Source organism: Ranitomeya variabilis, chromosome 5, assembly GCF_051348905.1.
Source record: "Ranitomeya variabilis isolate aRanVar5 chromosome 5, aRanVar5.hap1, whole genome shotgun sequence".
Lineage (NCBI taxonomy): Eukaryota > Metazoa > Chordata > Amphibia > Anura > Dendrobatidae > Ranitomeya > Ranitomeya variabilis.
The window spans coordinates 299,584,492-299,607,345 of NC_135236.1; the positions used below are offsets into that span (position 1 = coordinate 299,584,492).

The 22,854-nt window shown below is 43.6% G+C and overlaps 1 protein-coding gene across 1 annotated transcript; it reads right to left on the minus strand.

The window, feature by feature from the left end:
• Positions 1–4,361: 4,361 nt before the first annotated feature.
• On the minus strand, positions 4,362–14,304 carry LOC143773629 (acrosin-like). The gene is made up of 5 exons (XM_077261025.1): positions 14,151–14,304; positions 9,419–9,617; positions 6,900–7,165; positions 4,724–4,869; positions 4,362–4,622 (listed from the first exon to the last, which is right to left on the minus strand). The coding sequence occupies exons 1-5, from the start codon at positions 14,233–14,235 to the stop codon at positions 4,437–4,439; spliced, it is 882 nt and encodes a 293-aa protein (XP_077117140.1). The 5' UTR covers positions 14,236–14,304; the 3' UTR covers positions 4,362–4,436.
• Positions 14,305–22,854: the final 8,550 nt, after the last annotated feature.

The window sequence follows — 22,854 nt, forward strand, 5'->3', positions numbered from 1 at the left end:
TACCGCCAAAATCCGCCGCCATTATAGCGCTGAGGAGAGCGCAGGAGAAGAAGAGGGGCGTGGAGTGGGCGTAGGCAAGCTGGAGAGTGCGAACAACAATGGCCGCCCAGTCTAAATATTTCTGTGTCCTGAGGATGTGTCCGTCAACAGCTGAGGTCCGCCTCCTGATCCTGTTTGGAGGGTGGAGTCCATGTAGACGGGGCCGCCCACGAAAGAGACCGCGGGAAGAGGACACTGGAGAAGGAGAAAAGATGGCGACACCGGGAACACCGCGTGGGACTGACCCGATCCAGCCTGAGGCTGCGCCACTCGACACAGCCCCAGATGCGCCAACGTTGCGGGGACTGACCCTCATGGAGCCACCGATGGGCCGACCCCCCTTGCCACCGTCTGAGGAGTGTGTAGCTGCAGCCGAGGCCCGCCGGATAGCACGCCGCTTGGAGGCTGATGCCCGCATGCTTGCTCGGCTGGGCCAGCCCACGGAGGTCCGTTTGTCTCCGGTGTCCCCTGCTCCTCCCAACCCGGCCGCGGCTGAAAGTGCGCTTCAGACGCAGGGCCTGAAGATCATGCCAGAGGCCGAACACCTGCGGCGTTTGGTGGCTGCATGGCGAGACCGACCACAACCGGCAACCCAGATTGATCTGACCAACGTCGCAGAGGTCCCATCGTCCCACTGGGGTGTAGTGGTCTCCTTCAACCCCCGACATGGAAGAGGGGTTATACAGGAGATCGGGGAGCCGCTACAAGTCCACGTGGACCGGGAGGAGGTAGAGCCCTGCGGAGGAGGATTCGCTCGCGACCTGGAGCCAGGTGATGCTGTAACCTACACCAGGTGGAGGAGGGCAACAGGCGAGGCTGGCTGGATGGCGCGGGGCGTCCAGCGGTGCGTCGCGCTCCAGGCCGCCGCTGAAACATCCGAAGATGAACCTCCTGTTGTAAAGGCAATGGAACCTGTCCCTGCGGAGCAGCGGGGAACCCGGATCCACCATGTACCTTGGGGGCGTGCCGGATCATCAGTGAAAAGAGCATCGCGGCGAGGGATCCTGTCATTGCTGGGACCAGAACCGCTTCCTGGATCGGCAGCACGACCCGTTGGTCTGGTGAGGCCCGGAAGGAAACCACCTTCTTCCCCGAAAAATGAGTGAGCATGAATGCTTTATATATGTAAATAGTTGCTGTTCTATTATTTTGCTGCTAAAACCCGTCCAGGGTTAACTTTTAAAGGGATTCCTTTTGTTGACCCGGGATCCCTATTGTTGTGTTTGTTTTTCTAAGTTTTTGCACAAGTTTCCAGAACTGCCGCAATCATGAACAGTGCATGATACAAACTTTTTGTAAATAGTTTGCACCTTATTAAAGGTGCTCTCTACTGGTTTTACTTCAAAAAGGACTCTTTGTGAAGATACCACACTGGAACCTTTGCTGAGTACGGACTGGTAGCTTGAGAAGATATGCTACCTCATAGAGACTTGGTTCCCTCTTAAAGGGAATGTTCATTTGTTGCACTTAAATGGTAACATTGCTTTAAAGGCTAAGAGATAGCAATAATGTTTGATGAAAGAAAGTGATGATAATGTTTATATGAGAAAGTTATATGTATCCAACTAGTTAATTGTAAAGAAATGCTGATGATGTTCCCTGAAAGAAAGTGAAAGCTAGAAGAAGGATGCAGTGGGCCCGTAGGGGTAGACGTGGTGTCCAGCATGCATGTTAGTGAGAAAGATAATGAGAAGGTTTAATGTTATGTAAAGAAAATGGTTGATAATGTTGATAGACAATGAGGATAGAAGGTAAACCCTGAGTCCTCATAGGAGTCATGTAGAGATGGCTCAGTGCTCTTAAACTGAAAGTAATGTTATGCTCTATACTGTGTATAGTAGTTGAAAAGGCAGTAGGCCCGGGCTGAACGGGGCGGTCCTGCATAGAAAGGAGAGGCAGTAGGTCTGGTGCCGTTAGGACAGGCGGTCCTGCAGATTTAAAGAAGGAGAATGAAAAAGTTAAATTGCCTTATAATGTGATTATAAGAAGGTCTTTAGTGGATTCAGAGTGTATGTCCTTAAAGGCAATGTTAAATTATTGTTCAACAATTTTGCACTTAGTAGAATACCCAGTTGGGTAAAAGGAAAGTTATTTGTAGCATGTTGCTATGACATTTAACCATGTTTGTAACGTTCAAGTGTCCTCACCTCCCATAAAGGGAAGCTCTGTTTAAGTATACTTATTGTTATTGCACTCAACAAAACTGTATGTCTTTTTGCTAACTTGTATTGTTGTTTTCTTCTCAGTCCCGGAGTACTGTGTTTAACCAGGGGGGAGTGCAGCGCCCCAGAGTCCTGGTCGTTGCAGTACTGTGGCTCCGCCACTAAGGGGAGCTATGGTGCGTCTGATGGCACTGAAGGAGTTCATCTGATCAGGTATCACAGACACCAATACATTTCACAGTCGGGCCTCCGGGGGGAGCTAAGGGTTCTATTCACTAGGCCACTCCCCACCATAGTGGGTAAACTGGGGGTCAGGCAGGAAGTTAGATCAGAAAGCTGACTGGGTTGGAACCAGGCAACACCTTGTGGCAGAGGGTGTTGTGGGGGAAGATACAGTAGGGTCTCTGTCAGGGGTGGGATCCTGACAGAGGCTTGGCAACTTGAACGAACGTAACGGGACCGTGCCTGCTCAGCATAGCGGCGGTGCCCAAGGAAGGATCAGAAGCGAGATAGATTGTGCTGAGTGAGAAGCGAGATCAAGCGATAGGAGAATACCAGTAGGGGTCGTGCTGTAAGACCGAAGCAACACCCTGCTGAGGCGCACTACCGGTGGCCGGAACGCCGAGAGGGTATTTCAACATCCAGCTTCAAGCAATACTCTAAACAGCGGCAGGGCAGTCAGTCTAAGGCGGGCTGTCTCACTTATATCACCTATGCAGTCTTGGGGGGCAACTTGTGGAGAGGGGCGACTCTAGGGTCCCGGAAGAGCTCCGAGCCTACCCGTCAAACGCGTGCCGTCCCAACCAGAACACCAGGGAGGGACGGAGGATTAGCAGAACATCATCTAATCGAGTTGTGAGGGAACTTAAGAAACAGACACAACAGTTGTGGGGACTTTCTGTAAGCACAGCAGGGAAGGACCGCAACACATAGCGCTAGAAGGAAGGCACAGATTTCCACCTGCTAAGAGAACTCTGGAGGTGCCATTGGACCGGCCGGACTTGCGTAGCCTGGTTATCCGGATTCCGGACTGAGGACCCAGAAATCTTCAGTAAAGAGGTAAAGAGACTGCAACCTGGTGTCCTCGTTATTTACTGCATCGCACCACTACAGCCTCACCACCACCTTCACCCGTCATATCTATCACTGTGCGCCCCTCGGCAGGGTCACGGACTGGGCCTAGCCACCATGACAACCCCAGAGCAGAGACTCAGAGGCCCGGTACCGGGTACCCCTCGGCCCTGCGGCGGTGGGGGCGCTACACAACGCTGCCGTAAGTGAGAGCACCGGAGCTGATCAGCTAATGAATTCTCACGGCGGCTCAGTGATGCGCTACATGAGTGATTACCTCCTGTCTGTGTATCACTGACGGCTGGGTGAGATCGACGTCGGACACATGGTATTAAATTGACTATGGCGGAAAGGTGAGTATATGTTGGTTTATTATTTTTGATTGCTTGTAGGAGACGCGGGCATCAGGGATTAGGTGTTCGATGATTATGTATATTGCATGTGTTTACGTCAATGTTTTGATTTTTTTTTTACAATTGAGCTCAGGCGCCGGATGATGAGACTATTCTATCATCATTGGCTCATGCTATCTCTGTTATATGTGACAGCAGACATAGCTGGATAGGAGTAGTAGTCCCATCGGCAACAAATCCACAAACCTTTTTCCACCTGTGTTTTTGCTGCAGATTGCACTGACTCAATGAAAGTCAATGGGTGAAAAACGCTGCAGATCCGTAAAAAGAATTCACATGCTGTGGAAAATAAAACACTGCAAATAAGGAGGGAAATGTTCCGCAGCATGTGCACACCAATTCAGGAATGCCATTGATTAACATTGCTTAAGTAATCCATTGCCTTTTTGGAGCATTTCCGCTTGGAAAAAAACGCTGTGGAAACGCAACAAATCCGCAACTTTTGCATATAGCCTAACATGGACTTCCTGGTGAAGTCTGTGTTCGGGGTCTGTGTCCAAATAGTAGGTGTTCAGTATGGACACCGAACTTTATTGTTCAGGTTCGCCCATCTCTATTTTCTAGACTCTTTCTGTCCTTCAAAGAGGCATGGTTTAGATGAAAGAGATGCAGCCTGACTTGCAACACCGTGCTCCAAGGAATGTTGGCAGCCACACTAAACAATACTAGAAAATGCTTATGCTGAAATGTAATTTATTTTTAAAGAAAACAAGTTTAAGGTGTTGTTGTTGGTAACTATGATTCCTGTTTTTTAGACTTGTCCCGAAGAGGGGATGGATTCAAGTTTTTCCAATATCCAGGTCAGAAAGTATTGGGTCGATGTATAGACCCCGGGGCTTCGTGCTTGTGCACAGCCTGATCCCCAGCTGGTTATTCCTACCACTGAAAATATCCTTGCATTGGGTTCCTTGCACATCAGTGGTCCTCCACTATCACCCTATAGGGATAGAAAAGAAACATATCAATGCACATATCTGAAGATTATTTATATATGGATCTTAAAAATATAAATTACTACATTTCATCACATGTGATTACCTGGCAACTGTCAATGCCTCCTTTTTCATAGCCTGCACATAGGTTGTAGACACCCACATCACCATTATACCATGAAGGGCTATTGCATTTCTTATTAGGAATCAACTGCACTTGAGCTTCTTGAAGAATATCTGATGGTTCAGTGGCTGCAAATCAAACAATATGATATGTATAACTCATGGTATAGGACACCATAAACTCAAGCCATATACAGTGCCTTGCGAAAGTATTCGGCTTCCTGGAACACCATAAACTCAAGCCATATACAGTGCCTTGCGAAAGTATTCGGCTCCCTGGAACTTTCAACCTGAGCATCCTGCATGGTTAGTACCTAGTAGCACCCCCTTTTGAAAGTATCACAGCTTGTATAGTATCACAGATTATATATATATATATATATATATATATATATATATATATATTCACACAAGATATGGGTAAAAATAATAGAGATAATACTGTTTTCTATTAAACTTACTACATTATATGCAATACCTTATCCAATGCTTTCTTTACATACTGTACATGTTATCACGGGTTTACCGTGGCAGAGGGGGGCCAGAAAACCATGGTGTCTGATTTTACGTACCCCTGCACTGATTAGAAGCACTTCACCATCATATTAAACAGTGCAGGTTTCTGCTAGCAGTGCAGGGGTAAATTTGTTCAGTTGAGAACCTCAGAAGCCTTCCTGCTTTGATGGTCTCAGCTGTTCAGTGTTTGCCACTCCCCTCTGCTATGTACACTCTCCTCTGGCAATCTGAGATTGCCAGTGCTAGTTTTATACTGCGCGATTCTGGAGTTGAGGAGTTGGTTGTTTGAGGAAGTGTTTGGTGTGTTATTCTAAAGACTGTTGCTTGGTGATTCATCTGTGTGTATATCCTCATCCTCTTCTATTTGGTTTTTGCTTCCTTTATTTTCTGGTGTTGCACTCCGTTGTTTGTGAGTGCATATTTGTATGATTGGCATTTTCATTTATCCCTGTATGTCTTCCCTTGTTAGTCTGCTAAATGTATTCTTATACACTGCTGCTCCACACTTCCCTGGGTGGGGAGGGGCTAGATACGAGCTGATTCAGGAGCTCAGCAAGGCACTTGACCCCGGCATCTTCACCATTAGAAGTAATCCAGGGAGCAGGGATAGCTATGGTGCCCCCAGTTTTAAGCATAGGAAGGAATCCATGGCCCCGGGATATCCGACAACAGTGTATTGACATATGTACTTGTTAACTAGCAATTAAGTGACTATTGTTCCCTGTACATCTCAGCTTAACAGACGTCACATCTAATACTCGGTCTGTCACCAGCATCTTTGTCTAGACACCTCTGGTTGTTACACTGGCATTAATGGGGGTCACCGGTACTTCACGCTGGGCCTCATGTCCCCAATATGTAAGTCACTCGATGCCTAGTGTGTTCGTCTCACTGGCTGCCTTCATTCTCTGAAGCACGGGCCTGACCTGCACCCTTTCCCATATATATGTGCCAGAAGTAACAGCCCACTTCACCCAAAGTTTCTCTTCAGCATGACAGACATTCCATCCCATCCAATGATCAGGATCCTTTCTTCAGAGCTTGACCTGTGGAGTCTGGATGCTGGGTCTTCACTGGCGAAGTCTGAACATTGGGTCTTGACTGACGAAGTCTGGACTTCAGTGCTTGACCAACAACTTGCTCTGGTACCGAGACACTCTCAGATATCTCTACTCTGGGGATGCTCACACGCTTGTTGCACAGCTCAAATGTCCTCTTCTTATCGCGTCCTGGTGCCAGCTTCTTACCCGCCTTTAATATTTAGTAACTGCACCACAGTTGTCACCTGACTCAGAGTCCATTTCAAGCTATTCCTTAAGGGAATACTCTCCCCATCCTACCACACAATATCATGGCTCCACACAGACCTCCATACAGTATGATGGTCCCCACAGCCCTCACATATATGCTGGCCTCCATACAACTCTCCACACAATATAATGGACCCCATACAACCCTCCACACTGTGTACTGACCTGCACACAGTATAATAGACTCCACACCTTTCCTACTATATCCATATACTTCCTAATACCCTCTTACTTAACATTTGTCTCTTGATTGATATTGTTGCTTCCATTTTTGCTAGTTATTGCATGCTCAAAAATAAACAATATGTATATATATATGTATATCAGACATACCTTCTTCTGCCACCACACCCCAGCCTGCAATGTAGCAATCAGTCTTGAATGAAACATCTGCTGTTTTCTGAGGAAGGCATGCTGGTTGAATGAATCTGTTATAACTGATTGGCCGATCCACAGACAGCAGGGCAATATCATTTTTTTCTGTTTCAAGGTCATAATTCTCATGTATAATCTTTTGGGAAATGCCTCGAATCTCAATTTCTGGGTCAAAAACTGACAGTTGATGGAGTCCAAAAACGAGCCTCCAAGAGTAGACATTGCTAAAACAATAGAAATGACGATATCAGAGGACATAAGCAATTATATATGCTAAACTAGCACTATGAGAAAAGTAAAATAAAGCTAGAGCTATACAGTGAATAGAGGCTATTGATCATTAAGAGCTACAGCTAATGAGAGGCTAGGGACACACGACCGTATTTTCTCTTACTTGAGAAAATTGGTCTGATTATGCTAATCACACTCTGATCATAGTCTGATTAGAGTGTCATCACTGTGATTCAATTTTCTTGGGTGAGAACAAGATTGAAAAAAAGGTATCCATCTTCTACATTATGTCAGTGCGTGAAAATAAGAATTCACTCTGATGACATCTGAAGACGAGATCTAAATATTGGATGCAAATTGTGTATATTGTGATTTTTTTCTCCTCGGACAGACTCTGTCCAAGATAAAAATTAGACATGTGCATGGCCCCATAGACTAACACTGGTCCTGGTCAAATACAATGTTTTGTCGGATTGCACTTGGACCAACAATATGGTCGCCTACATGAGCCCTTATGGTGGCCACACAGAATCCATCAGGGTTTGTTTGTGGCCATAACACCTTGAGAAGCGCAATGCAACCACATTCACTATTGTGTTTTAGTGACTTAACACTGATCTTATGTTACACAGCTACAAGTCGCCCTGTAGCCCCAGCCTAAAAGGTGTTTGTCCTTTTTGTGTATTGTAACCTGTATTTCATTTTCAAATTAATTATGGAAATGTCACTACTTTTCACTTCCTACATTAAGTTGTACAGGACATAGATAGAAATGTGTTGTATCTTTTCAGAAAATCTTTTAGTTTGTTATATATGAAAATTCGCGGTACTCACCATCTCCAGGTCCACTACTGAGATTCCGCTGCTGCTCCTGGTATCTCACATTGGCTGCAGCACTGGTGTCACGTGGCAGCACAGCAGGCAATCACTGTGCTCAGTGGTTCTGTAAGCATGATGCCAGCCCATAGTCAATATCAGATACCAGGAGCAGTGGTGGAGACTTAGTGCTGAACCTGGGAAAGGTGAGTAAACTGTGGTTTGCTTTTTTCTAAAAAAAAACAAAAAAAAAAACAACTGTGTTCAGAGACTAAGATTTCCTTAACTGGTACACTGTATTTTGTTGACATAAAAGAAATATAACATTATATATTTATAATAAGACCTTAAAGGGGTTAAGGTCTTATTATAAATATATAATGTTATATTTCTTTTATGTCAACAAAATACATAAATTTGATCATTATATCTGAATTGAGCAAATAGTCAATATGTCTGAGTTAAAGGGGTAGTCCGGTCTGTTGATTCTAGGTGACTACAGATTTCTGAATCCTTTCACCTCAAGCTGTCAGGATTCTCCGGTATTGCCAGCTAGAGCAGGCAGTCACATGACCGCGAGTAGGCGAATTATATTGATCCGGCCACATTTTGACTAGACGTGCTTGGCTTCAATCACTATAAAAGTACTGAGCAAGGCCGAGCAAGTCTAGTCGGAATGTGGATGCAATCATGCAAATTTCTTACTTGTGGTCTCATCAGCAATAGCAGAGTGTGCGGTGCTCACACTGTAGGGATTCAGAAGTCTCCAGTCACATAGAATGACTGCAGACTTTTATTGGAAAAACAGACAACCCCTTTAAGGATTTACTGTATGGTTCCAGTATCGTAACGAGATGGAGAACAGCCATAAATACTCAGTGTGTCGCCGTACAGTATCCATACTATGCATAAAGCCTAAACCAACCTTCAGCATTTAGGCCTCATTCAGACTCTCGAGACTATTATTTCATCAGTGTTTTGGATCCGAGTGTCATCAGTGTTTGGTCAGTATGTCAGTTTTTACCATTAGTGTTTCATCAGTGATTTTCACAGATGAAAAAAACATTAAAAAATTAAACCTTCTCCTTCTCTGACAATGATAATCACGGACAGCGCACGGAAGGCACACTGATGGCATTTGTTTGCTATCCGTGATTATCATGGACCCATAGTCTTGTAAAGGTAAATTTGATCCATGATTTGGATCAACAACGAGCATGTGTACGTGATTTTTTGTGGATCACTTGGTCTGCAAAAAAATTTGAATTTGTGAACAGCCCGACAGATTGCAATGGGTACATGTGTTCTGTGAAAAACATGGATAGAAGACGTACATGAAAAACAGACATCTGAATGAGGCCTAAACCCCAGGAATTCCCTGAGAATCTTACTACATTCTGTATTACAAAGAGCGTGAAGGGGTCTCTTACTCTTCATGGTACTTGAAGCAGTGAGCAGCTGTCACAACCCAGTGAGTGTTAAGGATTGAGCCTCCGCACATGTGTATAAAGGTGTCTTCATCTATCGGTTGCTGGATGCTGACTAACCATGGCCAGGACCCAGGTTGGGCATCTCTCCCACCAACAATGCGCGAGCCAATGTTAATGTCTGCTAGACGATTTCCACATGCTAGAAGGGAAGAAAATATTTGACTGGTTTTAGTCTTTGCAGTTATAATGGATAAACAATCTTGAATTTTATGGATGGAGACCACAGTGTCAAAAATGTCCAGGATTAAGTATGTTAAGTAATGATGTGTTCATGTCACTAATAATTATATCATGTTTTGGGACACGTGGCCTGGCAGGTAGGTGAGGAAGATTCTCAGCTCAACGCTCCTGCTTCAACCCCCACAAAAATCCTGTAATACCCCAGTAATATACCACACTTGGAAGACACAAAGTAAAAGCCTGTATTACCCTACACCTTTGCCGTGCAGTGAGCGGATTCACGGCCCTAAACATCATGACCCGCAGCAGGAAAACCGGAGAAAATAAGCAGCCGCCAAGAGAAAATCCTCCATCCAAAATGGCGTTGGCGTCCAAGACTCCTTTCAGAGAAGCTCGTGGGATTTGCTAGAATCCATAAGTCACTGGAACAGGCTACTATTCAGGGGAAGGGAAACCGGGAATTACCTGATCCGCAGAGGTGGGTAAGCACCGTGGATACCATCTATTTAGGCAAGATGGTGCTTTGTTTATATTATACAGATTGTTACTGAAGCTGCCAAATTACATGTTACTAGGATAATAGGTAGCCCTGTCCTCTTAGGCTCAGAGGAATGTCCAATGGATATAATCTAGTTAATCAAATGTTATCATACCAGAGTTAATCAAATGTTATCATACCAGATACTATCTGTTTTGTTTTGGCTTAAAATGTTCTTTTATGACTAACAGCCTGGCGGCTACAAACTCTTCTATACTGATAGGAATAAATATTGCATATTCTGCTCAAAAATTTGTATCTAACATAAAATGCATTATACTTTTTGAATGTCTATGGACAGTACAGTATACTATATGGATGAATATGGGGTGCATTATACTATATGGCTGACTAAGGGCTGTACATTATACTTTATGGATTACTGTAGGATGTGCATTATACTTTATGTATGGCTATGGGGGTGCATTATACTTTATGGATGACTATGGGTTGAGCATCATACTTTATGGATGACTATGGGTTGTGCATTATATTTTATGGATAACTATGAGATGCATTTTACTTTATGGATGACTATGGGCTGTGCATTATACTTTATGGATGACTATGGGCTGTGCATTATACTTTATGGATGACTATGGGCTGTGCATTATACTTTATGGATGACTATGGATTATGCATTATACTTTATGGATGACTATGGACTGTGCATTATACTTTATGGATGACTATGAGGTGCATTATACTTTCTGGATGATTATGAGATGTGGATTATACTTTATAGATGACTATGGGTTGCATTATACGTTATGAATGAATATGGGATGCATTATACTTTATGGATGACTATGGGTTGTGTTATACTTTTTGGATGACTATGAGGTGCATTATACTTTATGGCTGACTATGGGATGTGCATTTGGATGACTATGAGGTGCATTATACTTTATGGCTGACTATGGGATGTGCATTATACTTTATGGATGACCATGAGGTGCATTATACTTTATGGATGATTATGATATGTGCATTACACTTTATGGATGACTATGGGTTGCATTATACTTTATGGATGATTATGAGATGTGCATTACACTTTATAGATGACTATGGGTTGTATTATACTTTATGGATGACTATGGGCTGTGCATTATACTTTATGGATGACTATGGGCTGTGCATTATACTTTATGGATGACTAAGGGCTGTGCATTATACTTTATGGATAACTATGGGCTGTGCATTATACTTTATGGATGACTATGAGGTGCATTATACTTTTTGGATGATTATGAGATGTGCATTACACATTACAGATGTGCTCCTACGGGAGCCAAGTGGGAGTTCCACCTCTCCCCCAATACACCACTCAGACTGACTCTCATGTTCAGGTTTTTAACAACCCATGTGATGATCACATGACCTTGACCTCACACAGGTACTGTCAGGACTCTGCAAGTGGAGGTATGGTGGACCTCCTTCCACCTGCTCTATGAAGGTTCACTAAAACCAGTCCATAACATAACTTATCCCTCTCAGTACATAGTATGCTGGAGGAAAACTATTCTGGTTTTATAGCACTGAAACTAATATACCACAGTGACACATATCTCCCTTCATACACTGTGCCCGTAACCCTGTCACAGTTTATGTATAATATGTATATTGGGTAACGTTTCTCCTTGCGGAGAGTGACTTACTGGTTTTGGCATGCCAAGGTAAGGAGGCTTACTCACCATGCAATGCTCCTCTGCTAAATGTAATATGCAAAGTGCCTTAATCCTACAAGTTACTATTGACCCTTTAACAGGCTTTGAAATGTGACTTAAGATAATCAGAATTTTAATTTGCAGACACGGTGTTTAGGGGTATTGCTTCTCGACAGTACAAAGTATGAGAACTGATTTGGCTAGGTGAGAGGCTCTGGACTGAGGTCACATTTCAAGGCCTGATAAAGGGCCGAGAGTAATTTGTAGGATCACTGCTTCCAACTGGTGGCGCTATAGAGTCCAAATCCCCTTCTCTGAAGAGGTAATTTGCATGTATACATATACACACACTCGCTAGCAGACATATATGTATAGGCAAGGTAAATTATTCATTTACATGTGTATAAGCACAGCAAATGCATCATGTAATAAAGAGATTGAATTCTCATTTAGGGACAGTTAGTGGAGAAGAAATACATATCTTTCCTTTATGTTCCTCTTGCCTACACTCTTCAAAATGCTGAGATAATACAATAATCAAAATAAAACCCCAGGAATCTAGAAGTTAAGGTTCATATTTTATTACACTTAAGTCTTTCAATACTGGAGATAAAAATTGCTGCCTGTCGCTGATCTGGGAGGATTCAATTTGTGATTTACTTAACTGAAGTTAAGAAAGTTTAAGAATTACATGCGTAACCGTTCACGGTCGCAGAAGTCGCCACCGGGCTCTTGAGGGTGAGGGGCCTTCCAACGCCAGCACAAACTTCAACTGGATGTGCGTCCAAGGACACACATTGAGCTGAAGTATATTGCAGCTCAGAAACCTGTTGTGTCCCTGCATAGCAATGCACGAATGGGACTGGGGACATATGGCAGTGATGTCATGCACTTCCGCCACTTGCACGCTGAAATCATTTGCAGACTTCAGAAGAAGATGGTAGGTGAACATAGTTATTTTTTCTATGCATGAAAGAACAGCAGCAGAATGGTTGAAATATACCAGCATGGGGAACACACATACCAAAACAGGGGATCTATATACTAGTATGGGGCCCAGAATGGGGGATATGTATACCAGGATAGGACCCAGGATAAGGGACATATATACCTGGATGGGGGATATATGTACAAGGACGGTGCCCAGGCTAGGGAATATATATACCAGGATGGGGCCCAGGCTAAGGGAAATATATACCAGGATTGGGCTCAAGCTAGGAGACATATATACCAGTTTGCCAGGATACCAGGATGGGGTCAGTAAGGGAACATATATACTAGGATGGAGGATATATATATATATATATATACTGTATATATATCAGGATGGGGGCCCCCGGTCCAAATTTGGCACCAGGGCCCATCGGACTTTACTTATGCCACTGATAAGAATGTACGCCTGCAATGGTCATACTTGTATATTTTGTGAAAAGACTATACAAATTGAGCATCATCTCAACTTCAATTTTTACCAGGCATCATATATACACTATTATACAAAATACCCAAAACAATGATGAGGAAGTGACTATCACGAAACGCGCGTTGGGGCGTCGGGAGCACCTGCATCAGACCTTGTATTCATATGTAAGTTCCTTTATCTTTATTATGCCTACTCTGATGTGCGTATGAATGTTTCTTTGGCACCTTATATTAGATTAAATGTACAATCATGTTTGCATGCTTTTTAGCAGCAGTTTATATTCATGAAGCACCTTTTCACATTTAATATATATTGAATACATAATTATGTTTGCATGCTTTTTCAGTAGCAGCTTATATTTATGGAGCACCTTATTGCATTCAATGTATATTTAATTATACTTGCACCTGATATGCATTACAGGGTTTAGTACTTTAGAAAAAGGCACTTTACAGGATTATATTTTATGCACTATTTATTTGTACATTTTGTTTAGCTAATTTAAAGAATATTTTTCAGCATTCAATGTATTTTCATGTTGAGTAGGATTCTATATATGGGTTAATGATGAATTTAAGGACTCCCTAAAACTATTATTGAAATTGCGGCATCTGTTTTGGCTTTGGCATTTGTTTTATATGTTTTAGTCTACAAAGAATAAACATTAAAAAATTCTTTTATATCATATATACACTAGTTAGATAATTTTTGCATTTTACAGCTGAGTTAAATTATCTTATAGTGATGTTGCTCCAACACTTTTCTAGTATGCAATGAGATATATAAGATTGGAAATAAGGTGTTTCTATCAATTTGTCAGCATCTGAAATCCCGTCTAATTTTCTTTGGTTGCATACTTACTGTTAGGGACAGGAAAGCCAGTGGCATAATCCTTCAAATGCCATAGCAAAATAGAGATGGCATGTACAAACAACTGGAACTTCATTGTCACTTTGTGTCTTTCCAGATGCTAACGAGAATAACTGTAACTAGACCTGAGTTTAGAATGTTGGTGGTGGCAGCATAGTGACCTAACAATGCAATGTGTTTGTTCCATCCCCAGTTCTACAGTGTGACATCATGATGGAATTATTAGGCCCTTATTGAGGAAAAAGGACTGCCCCTTATAGTGCCTTCATAACAGTATTGTAAGGAATATGTTGTATGCTTTGTTTTTGCAATATTCTTGTTTAGATTTTTTTTTTTTTTAAAGTAGGCTCTAACATAGTAATTTTTTTCATAGACATCTCTATAGAAAGATAAACTCCTAATGTCGGTTTCACACATTTGACTTTCATGGTCTCAGTATGGGCTGCAATTTTGGACTGGCCCCCGGTCTTCTGACCCAAACTCGAAATCCTTATGCATACCAATGAGGCTGTTGAATTGGGGTCATCAAACCAATGGCCGACTTACACATCACAGTCCATAATAGGCTGGTTTCACACTTATAGCAAAATAAAGTTGCGCTCTGTAACGCTTTAACATGCAAACATGAAATATATGAAATTTGAATTGCATTACTACGCTAGAAAATAGGAAAAATTGAGAATACTTGGAGTATAAATTGTCCAATTCATGTGTACCCGGCAGCGTCGATAAAGCTGCCCGGTACACACACATACTGATGAGGGTCTATTCTTGATGCAACAAAAAGGTCCCATCTCCTATTTACTATTCAGACGTTGCAATTCATGTGCAAATCACTCTACACTGAAATTTATGGGTATCACAGCAACCTGTCACTGCTCGCTGGTTTGCTATTAGGTTAGGGTCACACTATCAGTATTTGGTCAGTATTTCACATCAGTATTTGTAAGCCAAAACCAGGGGAAGGTAAAAAAATACGGAAGTGGTGATGTGTTTCTATTATACTTTTCCTCTGATTGTTGCTCTTCTGGTTTTAGCTAGAAATAATGATGTAAAATACTGACCAAATATTGAGTGTGTGACTGTTTCCCAAGGCTATGTGCAGGCTGTGCATTTTTGGTGCGTTTTGTTGGCGTTTTTTACGCTCTGGAATGGGCCAAAAATGCTGTGGAATCCTTATGTCAGCTAATTCAATGAGAATCCTGAAGTCTTGTGCACACAATTAGTCATTTTCCTTGAGTATTTGCAGTGCGTTTTTTTCTGTAGCATGCCAATTTTTTGTGCGGAATATTAGCTTTTTTCACCCGCAGGTATCTAGGTTTCTAGCTCGGAGGAGGCATTTAATTCAGTAGGCAAGCAAAATATAATTGCCATGACCCCAGGGACTTTATTCTAACAGGGTCTGATAAGATATAAATGCCTCTGGAGACAAGGGGGCCATACCTAAGATGGTATCTAGCTCGGAGGAGGCATTTAATTCAGTAGGCAAGCAAAATATAATTGCCATGACCCCAGGGACTTTATTCTAACAGGGTCTGATAAGATATAAATGCCTCTGGAGACAAGGGGGCCATACCTAAGATGGTATCTAGCTCGGAGGAGGCATTTAATTCAGTAGGCAAGCAAAATATAATTGCCATGACCCCAGGGACTTTATTCTAACAGGGTCTGATAAGATATAAATGCCTCTGGAGACAAGGGGGCCATACCTAAGATGGTTACCCCTCCACAGGGAGCCGTACCCGATAAGGTTAACTGTCCACACCAGAGGACCATGCCTGAGATGGTTACCACTCCACAGCAGGGGGCCATACCCGAGATAGTTACCCCTCCACACCAGGGGCATACCTGATATGGTTACCCCTCCACACCAGTGGGCCATACCCAAGATGGTTACCTCTCCACAGCAGGGGGTCATGCCCAAAATAGTTACCTCTCCACACCAGAGGGCCATACCTGAGATGGTTACCTCTCCACACCAGAGGGCCATACCCGAGATGGTTACCCCTCCACACCAGGGGGCCATACCTGAGATGGTTACCCCTCCACACCAGGGTGCCATATATGAGATGGCTACCCCTCACAGCAGGGGTCGTACTGTTATGGACACCCCTCGAAAAAAGTGGTCCATACCTGAGATGGTTACCCCTAGACACCAAATTATAAGTAACTTTAAAGCACACTAAAAAGGAAATCAAATAACTGTTTTTTTTTGTGTATGTATTATATAGATACATAAAATGATCAGTCAGTGTATTCACATGGCAGCTTATTGTGAAGTTTAATTGAAAAAGTAGGTATCTTTCACTAATCAACACTAATTTTGAGAACTCTTTTACCCCCACAACCATTCCCCCCCCCCAAAAAAAAAACAGTTCCTGAAATATATAAAATGTGGAATAAGTGAGGATGAAACACCATGTACTCACCTATGCTTGCTGGGTGGAGGACTACAAGTGCCATATACTCTAAGTGAGGGCTGCTGAGCAGACAGAGAGCTGCCTTTAAGTACAGGGCTGCAGGTAAGTGCATAATTAAGCACAATATCATAGTTTAACTCAAGAGCACAGTTTAGTGTTTTTTTCTGCTTTTATTTGTACTGTTTTTCCCCATTTATTATGTGCTCCATGGGCAATGATACCCTGTGTGTGTCTTGTGAGATGTATGCATGCCTTGAACAGCCGTTTGAGGGTGAATATGTCTGCACTTGATGTCAGCGAGTTACATGTTTGGAAGCCCAGGTAAGGCTACTTTCACACATCAGTTTTTTGCCACAATCAGGCGAATTTTTAAAAAATCGGATCCGGCACAAAATGTGAAAAACTGATGCCCCGGACCCGTTTTTTTTTTGCTGGATCCGTGTTTTATTTACCCGGAGTTTGGACTTCCAGTTTCGGGGAGGAGAGAAGGAGAGAGAATGGAAAATGCAGCTACGGGGCATGCTCGGTGTAAAAATACCAGAATCGGTATCCGGATTCACTCATTTCACCTTACGTTTAATCCATTTATCGCCAGAACTGTCGCTGTGCGTTTTTTCGCCGGACAGAAAAAACATTCCTCTGTACGTTTTCTCCGTCGGCCGGAAAAATAATTTTTGAAGGATCCGGCAAAAAGCAGATGAAACCTGTGGCCATCTGTCGCAATCCGGTGCTAATACAACTCTATGAGAAAAACCGTATCCGGCGAAAAAAACCCGGATCCGTTGTTTTCAAAATTCGCCGGGTTGTGCCTGACAGCAAAAACCTGATGTGTGAAAGTAGCCTCACAGATCTAAATGTGAAGCTGACAACACTCAGGAGTATTGTAAACCTGGAGAGGAGTTTAGAGCTCACTGAGCTTGCACTTGCTGGGGCCAGTGATATGGATGAGGGTGGAGGTGGGGAAGGTCAGTACCCAGAAGTATGAGTGACAGTTGCAAGAAGGGGTAAGGGGAAAAGCGCCAGAGAGCTCAGTCCTGATCTGGCACAGCGTAGTACATATACAGTGCCTTGTGGCCCCCTGGAACTTTTCAACCTTTTCCCACATATCATGCTTCAAACATAAAGATACCAAATGTAAATTTTTGGTGAAGAATCAACAATTGGAACACAATTGTGAACGAAATGTATTGGTTATTTTTAATTTTTGTTGAAATTCAAAAACTAAAAAGTGGGGCGTGCAATATTATTAGTCCCCTTTAACTTAATACTTTGTTGCGCCACCTTTTGCTACGATTACAGCTGCAAGTCGCTTGGGGTATGTCTCTATCAGTTTTGTACATCGAGAGACTGAAATTCTTACCTATTCTTCCTTGGCAAACAGCTGGAGCTCAGTGAGGTTTGATGGAGATCGTTTGTGAACAGCAGTTTTCAGCTCTTTCCACAGATTCTCGATTGGATTGAGGTCTGGACTTTGACTTGGCCATTCTAACACCTGATACGTTTATTTGTGAACCATTCCATTGTAGATTTTGCCTTATGTTTGGCATCACTGTCTTGTTGGAAGACAAATCTCCGTCCCAGTCTCAGGTCTTTTGCAGACTCCAACAGGTTTTCTTCAAGAATGGTCTTGTATTTGGCTCCATCCATCTTCCCATCAATTTTAACCCTTCCCTGTCCCTGCTGAAGAAAAGCAGACCCAAACCATGATGCTGCCACCACTGTTGTGAACTCTGTGTTCAGGCTCCCTCTTGTGGTCACTGGTGGTATGGTGTGACTTTTGCTTTGGGCTCCCCCTGGTGGCTTTGTCTGTTATCCTGCTGGTCTCTGGCTATCAGCTGGTTCGTTATCCTCTGGGAGGTTCCTATATAGCTCTGTTTTACTTCCACTTGTTGCCGGCTGTCGATGTAATCAGTGCTACTCAGATTCCTTCTGACTACCTTGCTCCCAGTCCATCCAGGATAAGCTAAGTTTTGTTTGCTCATTTTTTGATCAGCAGTGTTTATCATGTTTTCTGTTCCAGCTTGCTAAAATGTAATTCCCTCGCTTGCTGGTTGCTCTAGTGGGCTGAGTTTCTCCCCACACACCGTTAGTTGGTGTGTGGGTTCTTGAGATCTCAGGATGGATATTTTGTAAGGGTTTTTTATTGATCGCATAGACCCCTGCTCTATTTTCTGCTTTCTAGTACTAGTGGGCCTCTTTTGCTGAATCTGATTTCATCCCTATGTATGTGCCTTCTTCTTACTTCACCGTTAATATTTGTTGGGGGCTTCTATATCTTTGGGGATTATTTCTCTGGAGGCAAGTGAGGTCTTTCTTTCTCTTTAGGGGTAGCTAGTTCCTCAGGCTGGCTCAAGACGTCTAGGAATTTTTTAGGCACGTTCACCGGCTACCTCTAGTTGTTTTGGATAGGTTCAGATTTGCGATCAGTCCAGTTACCATCTCCCTAGAGCTCGTCCTTAGTTTAATCACTTGCTGATCTATTTGTGATCCTCAGCCACTAGGGATCATAACAGTACAGCCGGCCTGCAAAGTGTTAATTGCATGGCAGAAGCAGGAGAAAAGAAGCCTTGAGATATTTTTTTTTTTTTCTTGTTGTTGCCGTGTGTCTAGCTGCTGTGCTAGCTTCTCTCCTCCTCTTAATCTTGGTGTGGCTCTAAGTTCAGCTGCTGACATGGATGTCCAGAGCTTGGCTTCCAGTCTGGATCATCTTGCTGCTAGAGTTCAAAGTATTCAGGATTTTGTTGTTCACAGTCCTATGTCTGAGCCTAGGATACCTATTCCGGAGTTGTTTTCTGGAGATAGATCTAGGTTCCTGAATTTTAAGAACAATTGTAAGTTGTTTCTTTCTTTGAAACCTCCATCCTCTGGTGATGCCGTTCAGCAAGTTAGGATTATTATTTCCTTTTTGCGTGGTGACCCTCAAGACTGGGCCTTCGCATTGGCGCCAGGGGATCCTGCATTGCTCAGTGTGGATGCGTTTTTTCTGGCCCTTGGATTGCTCTATGAGGAACCTAATCTTGAGAACCAGGCTGAAAAAGCGTTATTGGCCCTCTCGCAGGGGCAAGATGAAGCAGAGGTGTACTGCCAGAAATTTCGGAAATGGTTGGTGCTTACTCAGTGGAATGAGTGTGCCCTGGCTGCAAATTTCAGAGAAGGTCTTTCTGAAGCCATTAAGAATGTCATGGTGGGGTTCCCTACGCCTGCAGGTCTGAATGAGTCAATGACTCTGGCCATTCAGATTGATCGGCGGTTGCGGGAGCGCAAACCTGTGCACCATTTGGCGGTGTCTTCTGAACAGACACCTGAATCTATGCAATGTGACAGAATTCTGACCAGAAGTGAACAGCAAAATTATAGACGGCAAAATGGGTTGTGCTTTTACTGTGGTGACTCAGCTCATGTTATCTCAGCATGCTCTAAGCGCAAAAAAAAGGTTGATAAATCTGTCACCATTGGTACTTTACAGCCTAAGTTCATTTTGTCTGTTACCCTGATTTGTTCCCTGTCATCTTACCCGGTTAATGCCTTTGTAGATTCAGGTGCTGCCCTGAGTCTGATGGATTGGTCATTTGCCAGGCGCTGTGGTTTTGATTTGGAGCCTTTAAAATTCCCTATTCCACTAAGGGGAATTGACTCTACGCCATTGGCTACGAATAGACCTCAGTACTGGACACAAGTGACCATGTGCATGACTCCTGTTCATCAGGAGGTGATTCGCTTTCTTGTATTGCATAATTTGCATGATGTTGTCGTGTTGGGTCTACCATGGTTGCAGACTCATAATCCAGTCCTGGATTGGAAAGCTATGTCTGTGTCAAGTTGGGGTTGTCAGGGAATTCATGGTGACGCTCCTGTGGTGTCAATTGCTTCGTCCACTCCTTCTGAAGTCCCTACGTTTTTGTCAGACTACCAGGATGTATTTGAGGAGCCCAAACTCAATTCTCTACCTCCTCATAGGGACTGTGATTGTGCTATAAATTTGATTCCTAGTAGTAAGTTTCCTAAGGGACGACTTTTCAATTTATCTGTGCCGGAGCATGCTGCCATGCGAAGTTATATAAGGGAGTCTTTGGAGAAGGGACATATTCGCCCGTCCTCTTCCCCTCTTGGTGCGGGATTCTTTTTTGTGGCTAAGAAGGATGGTTCCCTGAGACCTTGTATTGATTATCGCCTTTTTAATAAAATCACGGTCAAATTTCAGTATCCTTTGCCATTGTTAACTGATTTGTTTGCTCGCATTAGGGGGGCTAGTTGGTTCACCAAGATAGATCTTCGTGGTGCGTATAACCTTGTGCGTATAAAACAGGGTGATGAATGGAAAACTGCATTTAATACGCCTGAAGGCCATTTTGAGTACCTGGTGATGCCTTTTGGACTTTCTAATGCTCCTTCAGTCTTTCAGTCCTTTATGCACGACATCTTCCGTGAATATCTGGATAAGTTTTTGATTGTGTATCTGGATGATATTCTGTTTTTTTCGGATGATTGGGAGTCTCATGTTAAGCAGGTCAGGATGGTCTTTCAGGTCCTGCGTGACAATGCTTTATTTGTGAAGGGCTCAAAATGTCTTTTTGGAGTCCAGAAGATTTCTTTTTTGGGTTTCATTTTTTCTCCTTCTACTATTGAGATGGACCCAGTCAAGGTTCAGGCTATTCATGACTGGACGCAGCCTACATCGGTTAAGAGTCTTCAGAAGTTCTTGGGTTTTGCTAATTTTTACCGTCGCTTCATAGCTAATTTTTTTGGTGTTGTTAAGCCTTTGACGGATTTGACCAAGAAAGGTTCTGATGTGACTAATTGGTCCTCTGCGGCTGTGGAGGCCTTTCGGGAGCTGAAGCGCCGGTTTTCTTCGGCTCCGGTCTTGTGTCAGCCAGATGTCTCACTTCCCTTCCAGGTGGAGGTTGATGCTTCCGAGATTGGAGCGGGGGATGTTTTGTTGCAGAGAAGCTCCGATGACTCTGTGATGAAGCCATGTGCTTTCTTTTCAAGAAAGTTTTCGCCTGCCGAGCGGAATTATGATGTCGGTAATCGGGAGTTGTTGGCTATGAAGTGGGCATTTGAGGAGTGGCGACATTGGCTCGAGGGAGCTAAGCATCGTGTGGTGGTCTTGACTGATCACAAGAATTTGATTTATCTCGAGTCGGCCAAGCGGCTGAATCCCAGACAGGCTCGTTGGTCGTTGTTTTTCTCTCGTTTTGATTTCGTGGTTTCGTACCTGCCTGGTTCGAAGAATGTGAAGGCTGATGCTCTTTCTAGGAGTTTTGTGCCTGACTCTCCGGGAGATTCAGAGCCGGCTGGTATTCTTAGAGAAGGGGTGATTTTGTCTGCCATCTCCCCAGATTTGCGACGTGTGCTGCAAGAGTTTCAGGCGGATAGACCTGATCGCTGTCCACCGGAGAGACTGTTTGTCCCGGATAGATGGACCAACAGAGTCATCTCCGAGGTTCATTCTTCGGTGTTGGCGGGCCATCCTGGAATATTTGGTACCAGAGACTTGGTGGCCAGGTCTTTTTGGTGGCCTTCCTTGTCGCGGGATGTGCGTTCCTTTGTGCAGTCTTGTGGAATTTGTGCTCGGGCTAAGCCTTGCTGTTCTCGAGCCAGTGGTTTGCTGTTACCTTTGCCTGTCCCGAAGAGGCCTTGGACGCACATTTCCATGGATTTTATTTCAGATCTCCCTGTCTCTCAGAGAATGTCTGTCATCTGGGTGGTGTGTGATCGTTTTTCTAAGATGGTCCATTTGGTGCCCTTGCCTAAGTTGCCTTCCTCCTCCGAGTTGGTTCCACTGTTTTTTTAAAATGTGGTTCGTTTGCACGGGATTCCTGAGAACATTGTTTCTGACAGAGGATCCCAGTTTGTGTCTAGATTTTGGCGGACCTTTTGTGCTAAATTGGGCATTGATTTGTCTTTTTCGTCGGCCTTCCATCCTCAGACGAATGGCCAAACCGAGCGAACTAATCAGACCTTGGAGACTTATTTAAGATGTTTTGTTTCTGCTGATCAGGACGACTGGGTTACTTTTTTGCCGTTGGCCGAGTTTGCCCTTAATAATCGGGCTAGTTCTGCTACTTTGGTTTCTCCTTTCTTTTGTAATTCGGGGTTTCATCCTCGTTTTTCCTCGGGTCAGGTGGAGCCTTCTGACTGTCCTGGAGTGGATGTTGTGGTTGATAGGTTGTATCAGATTTGGAATCATGTGGTGGACAATTTGAAGCTGTCTCAAGAGAAGGCTCAGCTCTTTGCCAACCGCCGTCGCTGTGTGGGTCCCCGACTTCGCGTTG

What these genes read in the sequence shown, in the direction of transcription:
- LOC143773629 (XM_077261025.1), bottom strand. Translation starts at nt 14,235, where the DNA reads ATGAAGTTCCAGTTGTTTGTACATGCCATCTCTATTTTGCTATGGCAT. An exon ending in TGGCTTTCCTGTCCCTAACA is followed by an intron (nt 9,618 to 14,150) that starts GTAAGTATGCAA and finishes CTTCCCTTCTAG; the next exon opens with CATGTGGAAATCGTCTAGCA. An exon ending in GGGTGTGGTGGCAGAAGAAG is followed by an intron (nt 4,870 to 6,899) that starts GTATGTCTGATA and finishes TTTGATTTGCAG; the next exon opens with CCACTGAACCATCAGATATT.